Consider the following 9,411-nt stretch of genomic DNA (forward strand, 5'->3'; position numbering starts at 1 on the left):
ATCAGACAAAAGTCGGGATTTTAAATCAGGGTGTGTTTAATTAAGCAAAGCGTAAGTCTGTAAAAATAACTCTCCTTTTCAGAGTTGGCAGTGATTTTAATTTGCTTCCAAAAGGCTGAAGATATGGAATATGTGATCTATTGCTAAGGCCAAGCTTGTAGTAATGCTGATTTAGTGTAATGATGCTGCTTTTGTGTAAAGAATATTTACATGCAGCCTCAGAGCTTGGCAAAGGGGAGTTAAAAAATAAAGATTCAAAACTATGTGAGCAGCCCATATGCCAGTTTAGGAAATTTGGAAGAATTAACCAATGTATTTATTGGAAATGCTTTCTTCAAAGTTTACATGGAAATATTTCCAAACAGCTTGTAAGATTTTAACTCTCACGCTGATGTGTTGTGTATTTACGTGGGACAGGTCTCAGTCAGGGCAAGTGGCAACCAGACGTGATGTTCTGCTCAGTGCCAGGCTTCTCATGCTGGTTTTTGGTTTTTTTTTTTTTGAAAATAAATATCCCTGGGTGGGATATTTATCAGTCAACTTTCTGTTGGTTTAGCAGTCTGGTGAAAAAATCCCAGCCCAGCTGTTGTTTTAATAACTGTAGGCACGGCTGTAAAGATTGTCTTATTTTTTAATGCCACAAATACCAGAACCTTGCCTGAAAAGGTAAAATCCATCAGTGAATCTAGGAAAGAATTACCCCACAGCCTCAGCAGAACAGCCTGAAGTCAGACACTGCTTTAACCAGGCTCTCTGGTTCTGGAGCCTCGGGGCTTTCTCTGGGAGCCGAGTCCGTACCTGGAGCTGTGCAGGGCAGGTGGGAGCCGGGGCCAGGCCGGGGCAGCAGTGCGAGGCCTGATGAGTCATTCTTCCTGTCACATGAACCCTCCCTGCTCTGCTAATAGGCACTTAGTTGAATTTTAGATGCCTGGAATCATTAAAAAGGCTGGAAGGCATTTGTGTACCTTGTCCATTAGAAGAAGAGTATGTTTTCTATAACTGTAACCTCCCACAGCCTTGAGCTCAACTTTAGAAAGTAGCTGCATTTTTGGTGTCATTATCCATTACTTGAATTGTGATGTTTGAAGGCAGTGGTGAATTCAGCTGCTTTCTCCCACATGGCATTGGTGGAAGAACATGTATTTCTTTTTACTATTGAAAGAAGAACCAGTGGTAGGAGTTAATATTCCACTCAATATCTGTGTCCTCTTTTATTTCATCTCTTCCAGTGTTGTCACATGTGGTGCTTTCCTCCCCCCTCCCTGGTGACTGTGCTCTCAGGCTGTACCTGCCTTCTTTCTTACAGGGATCAGGGGTTGAATTTCTGCCACCCCCTCACCTGGAGGGCATGTGGAACCCAGAGTGTCCCAGGTGTGACAGAGCCTTTCCTCCTTTTAATAGACCAGGTCCTGCACAGGCAGAGGGAGAAAAGAAGTATTGAGTTTTCATGGGTAGACTGACAATAGGTATGGTGGAGCATTTTCTGAGAATTAAAAAACTACAGAGCTGGGAGAATTATGGAATCACAGAATGGTTTGGGATGACCTTAAAGATCATCTCATTTCACCCCTGCCATGTGCAGGGGCACCTTCCACCATCCCAGGCTGCTCCAAGCCCCATCCTTGGGGCCTTGGCCTTGGACACTTCCAGGGATGAGGCAGCCACAGCTTCCCTGGGCAGAGACTCAATCAAGGAGTTTGGTTCTGTGTTTCTCTGTCCCTTCATTGCCCCTCGTGCTCTGTGCAGGGTTTCTGGGATTTTTGGAGTAATGCTGTCTCTCTTTTTAATTTTTAAAGCATATTTTAATAGGCAATTACTTCTCAAGTCAGTTTCATTTACTTCTAATGCCGAGCTCCATGGGGTTTATAAAATGAGGCATTTTTGTTTCTTGGAAAGGCTTTGAGAAGACAAAGGTGCCTCGCTGTGGTGGGAGCTGCTGCAGCTCCTCCTGTCCCCGCTCATTGGCCTGTGGCTCAGTAAAGCTGCAGGTCCTGCCACCTCCGCCCCAGGGCCTCACTCCCTGGGATTGTTTGCTCTGCTTCACATCTGGCCAGGGACCAGCGCTGGGGATGTGTCCTGCTGACAGCTGTGCTGGGAGCTGCTTCTGCCGGAACACGGATTAAATTTTCATCCGGATCACTGATTTCTCCTTCTTCAAGGAAATGGCTCAGCATTGTCATGTGAGGAGTTCTTACCCACAAAGCTTGAGTCTGACCAGCAGCCGTTTCCCCCCCTCACCTATTCTCTTTGGAAAATGTTCCTGGGGAGCAGAGTGAGCTCCAGCTGAAGGGGAGCTGGAATGCAGAGCTGTGGTGCTCTGCTGTTCTGCTGCAGCTGGATGGGAGACAGTGCTCCTGATTTTTTCCTGGTGCTTCCCAGTGTCATTTCCTCCCTTCCCCCCTCTCGGCTGACCCCTTGGACCTGCCAGCAGAACCACTCGTGTTGTCATCTGCTAAGCCCAGTGAAGACTTTCACAGAGGATGTGGATATAGTGTGATCTGGAACAGAGTATAGATTATAGCCTTTCACTGGCACAGAGAAGCTGTGGCTGCCCCATCCCTGGAAGTGTCCAGGGCCAGGTTGGACGGGGCTCGGAACAACCTGGGCTAGTGGGAGTGTCCCTGCTCATGGCAGGGGGTGGAATGGGATGGGTTTTGAGGTCCCTTCCAACCCAAACCATTCTGTGATTCTGTGATCTTTGATCTTAAGCAGCAAAAGGCATAAAACTCCAAACCATAGAACAGTTGGATATCCAAGATCTGCATTTAGGAGTGTGAGCTGATTTATTTTCCCCTGATAAGACGTACAAGTAAGATAAGAACACCCCCTACGCCCCACCCCCTGTGTTAAATGCTTAAGGAGAATGGCAACATGTCTCTCCAAAGAAAGCAAAATATCCTGGATGGCTTCAGGAGCAAATATGTGGGATTGCAGGAGGCAGAGCTGGAGGAGACATTGTTTAGTGGTGATTTCAAACGAGGGCAGTGCCTCCCGCTCAGCCCAGTGCTTCAGTCCCGAGGTGCTTGTCTGAGGTGAGTTGTTCTGCAGAAAACTTCAGTGCCTTTGCTGCTGAGATGATGAGAAATGGAAGGAAGGGAAAAATGAGATGGCAGCTGTAACCTCCTTTCTGGCCTGGTACTGCTGCTTCCCTGATCAAAGCTGCCATGGCACACCTGCCTCGTGCGAGTGATGCTGGATCTGTGATAGCTCCTGGTTATTTATACAGAGCCTGTGGGAAGCACAGTGCACAAAATAAACCGGTTCCTTTTCAGTCATGCAGTGTGAAAGGTTGAAGGGAAATGGCAACATTCGTACTTCTGTGCATCATTATGTAATGTATCCATGGAAAAATCCCTTCCTTAGCAAAGCCACAGGCAGCAATGGAGCCTTTTGTTGGGCATCTCACTGTATTTCTGTGACTAAAACTGATGCAACTGCAGCTCCTAAGCAGTGTGAGCTGAGGAAGTGCCAGGGAAATTGAGAGGTACTGGAAAGCTGTGTGCTGTGCTTTGCTGGAGTCCGGGTGTGTGAGGAGAGGATTTAAAAACAACATTAAAACTGAGATAGAAGATGGATCATTTCAAGTGGGAATGCTTGGGAGGGAGGCTGAGCAGCTGCTCCATGTCCCGTGGTGCTGCAGAACACTCTCCTTCCAGAAGAGTCTGTTGTGTGCAATTAAAGCTGCAGGGGTGGTGTCAGAGCTCTGAGAAACCCTCCTAACCCGTGGTGTGTGGGTCTGTTCAGCTGCAGAATGAAGAGGAGCCGGGCGAGGCCGTGCCGGTGGTGAACGACGCCCCTCCGCCCTACAGCAGCATTTCTGCAGAGAGCACAGGTACCCTCACCTGGGGAGGAGAGCTGGGACTGCTCTGCTGTCACTGACTGCTCTCCTCATCCACGGCTGGCTCTGCAGCACCTTCCCAAGCTGCAGGGACCAGGATTGATCCACACAGCTTGTTGGTACTTGTGGTTTAGGAGATGCAATTTGGCTGCGTTCGTCTGATGTCATCCCATCAAAGGGTGTTCAGGTTACAGTTCACAGTGTTCTCAGTAAATTGAAGACAGTTAAAAATCAAAGTTCTGTAAGGATTTGTGGTTCCTCTCTCATTATTTGGCATTTGGATGATGCTGTGCCCCTTCCCTAAAGGATTTGTTACTTAAAAGGGTTTAAAGAATTCACTTTTCTTGCACTTTTCAATAACTGAGTACTTGGTCATAAGGATGGGACTTTGAATCATCCTCCTGTCCTGTCACTAATAAGTTTAATAACCACTTGGATCTGGAGACATGACTGTTTCTGAGTGTCCAAGTCGGCAGAGGCACAGCATGTGGGGTTGTTTTAAGCAGTACAGGCAGGCATGTTCAGTGAGTGTTCTGTGGATTGCTGGCTATCAGAGAAGGTGTTCCTGTGCTTTTCACTTCCTGCTTTGGGATGGCAGGAGGCTGGAATGGATGGAAGGGTGGGGAGGGGACAGGCTTCAACAGCCTGGGCTCGTTGGAAATCGCCTGGAGCACTGCTCATTCCCAACCCGGTGTTCTTGAGGCAGTGCTGAGTTACCTCCTGTGTAACTGTTTCTGTGCAGCTTATTTTGACTACAAGGATGAGTCAGGGTTCCCGAAGCCGCCGTCCTACAACGTGGCCACCACTCTGCCCAGCTACGACGAGGCCGAGAGAACCAAGGCTGAGGCCACCATTCCCTTGGTTCCTGGCAGGGTGAGTGTCCCTGGCTGTCCCTGTGCTGCTGGGTACAATTGCAGCTTTAACTCCTGCCCGTCATGTGCCATGACTGTTTTAATTCGTGTTGGGTTTTTTGTGTTTTTGAAGCTTTCTGGGGTGGTGATATTCCATGCTCCCAAGAGTCCTGTGGCTATTTTTTTTTCCTTTTTAATTTTCCTCTGAGCACTGTGATGATGTCAGACATCTCAGTAATGCCAGCATGTGCTAGCCAGATTAGCTTGGCAAGCTGACAGAGGGACTGTACTGTATCCCTGTGCACTGACACTGGGGTTTTTGTTGGGTTTTTTTCCTTTTTAAAAAAGATTTAGGATTAATTCTTCAGCTGTCTGGCATATCTACCCTTGATACTCCGGCTTCTTACTTAGTTGACTTTTCTGGAGGTCAGTGTAGCTGATACAAGGACGATAAAACCATTCTGTCAGACTTAATTTCTTTTTGTTTTTCCTACATTATCTCTTGTTCAGCCACTCCCTCCACCCCTGCTAGCATTAGAAGTCCACTGCTCATTACACTTCTTCACGGAAGCCAAATTCCTTGCTGAGATGATAATTTTTTGATGAATAGAAGAATTCTTCACACTGAGAACAAGAACATGCTGGATCTTGACTATGTTAAAAATAAAGATACATTTCCTGTTATATAGATAACAGTTCATGCCCTGCACCATTTCAGGATGAGAAGCAGGAATTTTTTCATTTTTGCATTTGTAGCCTTTTGAGATTTAGGATTCCAGCCCTTTCTTGAAGAGTCACACCCAGAACTGGGGTTGCTGTGTGGACTGGACTGACCTAACTCCCCCATGTGCTGCCTCTCTCTGCTTTGCAGGATGATGACTTTGTGACACGAGATGACTTTGATGACACTGACCAGCTGAGGATAGGAAATGATGGCATTTTCATGCTGACTTTCTTCAGTAAGTACCTGATGGAATGAACTTTTTTTCAAGCAGTGACCCAAAATAGTTTGGGTCACATTTATGTTTCTGTAGCACCAGGAAAAACCTGTGTGCAAGGGGTTTATGGTTTTTTTCCTTGGAATATAAAGGTGTCTTGACCTGCTGCTTTTCTCCTGCTTTCTCAGTGGCATTCCTCTTCAACTGGATTGGATTTTTCCTGTCTTTCTGTCTGACTACTTCAGCTGCAGGACGATATGGGGCCATTTCTGGGTTTGGTCTATCTCTTATTAAGTGGATCCTGATTGTCAGGGTGAGTTGTGTTGTGCAAAACCACGTACACAGACACTGATACTCTTTTTCCCCAGTAGGTTTTTATCTCATACTGAAGTTAGTGATAAATTTAGAGGTTTTTAAATAATGAAATAATTTTTGATCCATTTATTCACTAAGAACAGAGCTTTTTCTTTTTTTTTTTTTTCCATAATTATATCCTGTTTATATTCTGGAATTATTACTGTAGTAAAAGAAAATAAGGATTGCACTCCCAGGTATGTGTTGAGGATGCTCCATCCCTGGAAGTGTCCAAGTTTAGGCTGGACAGGGATTCCTGGGATAGTGGAAGGTGTCCCTGTCTGTGGCAAAAGAGAGGAGCTGTAGGATCCTTTCCAACCCAGCTCACTCTGGGATTCTGAGATTCATTCTGTGTATGTCTGTCTGACAGAGCCACTGTCCTGCATCAGAGTGTGGCTTTGTGCTGAGCAGCAGCAATGCTCTGATCCTGGGAAAACATTAAGCCAGGCAAAGCCAGCCCTGCAGCCTGCTGTGCCTTAGGCTGTCCTCTGGAAATAAGGAGATTCTCTAAAATGTGGGATAGCTGACGAGGAGAGGGAAATAGGCACGCGGGGAGGAGCAGGGTTGGGAGCAGCAGTGGGAGAAGGCCGTGGGTGCCCTCTGGTGCAGCATCCCTGCGGCACAGGAGCAGCGACCAGGAGCAGGCTGCCATCCTGCTCTGGGATTTTTGGCTCTTACGGTTTTTGGAGGGATTGGGAGAAAATATTTCCCTCAGGAAATCTTTATTTGGAGCCCGTGAAATGATGGCGCACAGATATGCCAGGCTGAAAGTTGAATTTCAAGCAAAGCAGCTCATTGGCTGTAAGCAGAAGTAGAGAGCATTAATGTCAGAGCTGTCACTTCCTACCCTGTCTTTTGGGGCTGGGAATTCTAATTTGTAAATACAGCATCTCTTCACTTTCCTGTAGACAGTTTTTGTGGTCATCTTGGTACAGAGGTGTTCAGAACTCTTTGCTGGATTAGGAGATGTGACAGAAAGAGGTGACATTTAACTGTGGATTGGATTTAAACTTTCACAAGTTTATCTTCTGGTAGGTTTTTAAACTTGAACAGAACAAACCCAAAGGAATTATACTGTATTTATACTGGAACTGTGAACTTCAGTGCTCTAATAGTGTTGGTACCTTTCGTTTCATAGCAGTAATTTTCTCAACTGGGAATCTTGTCAGTGGATTCCACAGATGTGGGATTTCTTTCCCACCTGTTACACCATGCAACCTGACAGTGTAATGAATGTGCTGCACTGCTGCAAGCCTGCTCTGCCCTTTCACAAACTGCAGCTGTGCTTTATAAGCATCCAGGACACAATTTAAACCAGGAATATTTGCCCAGTAGTGTCCTTGTGCCCCACTGATTTCTGGAGTTCATAGCTGGGTGTTGAATCTGGCCCGTTCCCCTTGTTAGAGCTGGGCTGAAGTGTGCAGAAAATCCACAAATAACAGTTTATGGAGGTAACCTGTTCCTGCAGCTGGTGAAATGCGGCATTCCATGAGATCTCTTGTGTGCAGCCTTCATCTGGTTACTGCTGAAATTGGTGGGAACAGACTTGGCTTCACAAACTTCCATGTGCTCTAAGCTGTATTGTTTTTTGGCTGTTTTTCAGTTCTCCACCTATTTTCCCGGTTACTTTGATGGCCAGTACTGGCTTTGGTGGGTCTTCCTTGTACTAGGTGAGTGTTTGGCGGGGGAAAGATGCTTAAAAACTCTATAAAGTGCAGTTAGGATTTTGTGAGCATTCCTGGCTGTTAAATATGTGTGTGCAGATGTACAAATGAAATGTGACCCTCATACTCCTCTGACTGAACACATTCAGGTTTTAAAGGCATGTGTAAACATTGTCCTTCTATTGCCAGTTCTTGGTGGCAGCATCCTGCTATCATCCAGAAGTTAAGAGAATGCTTGTAACTGGTGTTGTGTCTGCTCTTGCATCTTAAATGGAAGAGTGGATTGTTGTCTTCCTCATTTTATTTTCTTTTTCCTGCTTTGGGAGTGACTGGATCTTGTTCGGAGTCAAAAGTGGTGTGATTTTCAAAGGAAAGTTTGTTTTTGAAGTTGCCTGCAATGGAAAGATGAGGTGTTACTGCTACCAAAAATAGTGACTGTGTGTGATCAGCTGCTGTGCATCCCAGTGAGGAGGTCCCTCTGTAGTGGTGGCAGGGAGCTCAGCTGCTCCCTCTCACTGAAGAAGCAACACCTGTGTTAACTGGACAAATGTGTCTCTCCCCTCCAGGTTTTCTGCTGTTTCTCAGAGGATTTATTAATTACGCAAAGGTCAGGAAGATGCCAGATACGTTTTCCACTCTCCCCAGAACCAGAGTTCTCTTTATTTACTAAAGGTAAATTTTCTGCTTTGGTTTTAGCTCTATTTAGTGACTTTTTTAGGCTACACTTTCCATTGCTTGAATATTTTCAGAACTCGAGGCAGCAGGGAGCAGTTGTTTCTTGGTATTCCCTGCCCAGCTCCTGAGTCTGCAGAGCCCAGCCTGACTCTGTGGGAGGCAGAGGAACACTGGACATTTCTCCCTGAGTTTTTGCTGTGAGGAATTGTACATTCATTTGATTCCGTGACTAGATACTGTGAGAACAAAACCTCTGCCCCTGGGTACTGCAGTGTATTTGGCAAGTGTCTTTCAGAATGAATCACATGCCTGAGACACGTGGTGTGTCCCAAACCCGAGGAGAGGTCACAAAATGCTGTCAGAAGGACGTGCCAGTGCCTTTGGCTTCTGTCCCAGAACGAGCAATTTGTCTGAATTCTGCTGTTTGAAATTGCTGCCAGGTTCCTGAAGAAATGACACCCTTGCACACCTTTGCTCTCCTCAGACCTCTCCCACACACCTGAGCTGCCCTGCCTGAGCATCCTGCAAAAACCTGAGTGCCTGGGAGTCTTTTGCTGTAGTGCTGAACCTCAGCCTGGCTGCTTTAATGGGGCTTTAAAGGAGGAGGCTTAAGTAGCTGAAGTCTTGTAGTGTAATTTCCTGCTCACAGCAGATAATGGCCTGGCATTAACTGTCCCTCCCTGAGGGGAAGGAAATCCTGGAATAGGTTGCTTCCCAGCTGGGGAATGCAACATGATGCTCCCTTTAGAAATATCATAATAACACCCCATTTCCCCAGACAGAGGCAATTGCAGCTGGGACAGTCAAAGAAACCAGACCAGCCCCAGCTTTAAATTGGGGGTCATTAAATTGTTGAGATTTGAAAACCGAGCCTTGGGTTTCCAAATGCACTTCCCTTTAGAAACTGCAAATTGCCCACGATTCTGCTTCGTTTCCAGTCTGTGAGGAGAACCTGCAGGACAGAACAGCCTTTGTGCAGTGTTTTCCTCTGATGATAGTGTGTAAAAATAGTTCAGCCAATTTCTTTACGTGTTTCAGTTCTGTTTAACAAAGTTCTGGTTTGTGACCTCCTCCAGGATCTGTAATATCCT

General features: G+C 46.2%; 1 protein-coding gene across 1 annotated transcript in view; it reads left to right on the forward strand.

Moving 5' to 3' along the window:
* Positions 1-3,720: 3,720 nt before the first annotated feature.
* NDFIP1 (Nedd4 family interacting protein 1) overlaps positions 3,721-9,411 on the forward strand; it is a gene marked incomplete at its 5' end in the record, with an annotated part of 6,626 nt that continues 935 nt past the window's right edge. The window contains 6 exons of the mRNA XM_017728249.1: positions 3,721-3,832; positions 4,581-4,711; positions 5,561-5,648; positions 5,816-5,940; positions 7,585-7,651; positions 8,212-8,317. Of these exons, the coding sequence (XP_017583738.1) occupies positions 3,721-3,832; positions 4,581-4,711; positions 5,561-5,648; positions 5,816-5,940; positions 7,585-7,651; positions 8,212-8,315 (627 nt within the window). The remainder of the gene's footprint in view (positions 3,833-4,580; positions 4,712-5,560; positions 5,649-5,815; positions 5,941-7,584; positions 7,652-8,211; positions 8,318-9,411) is intronic.

The sequence above is a fragment of the Corvus brachyrhynchos genome, unplaced genomic scaffold (genome assembly GCF_000691975.1).
Source record: "Corvus brachyrhynchos isolate BGI_N302 unplaced genomic scaffold, ASM69197v1 scaffold21, whole genome shotgun sequence".
NCBI lineage: Eukaryota > Metazoa > Chordata > Aves > Passeriformes > Corvidae > Corvus > Corvus brachyrhynchos.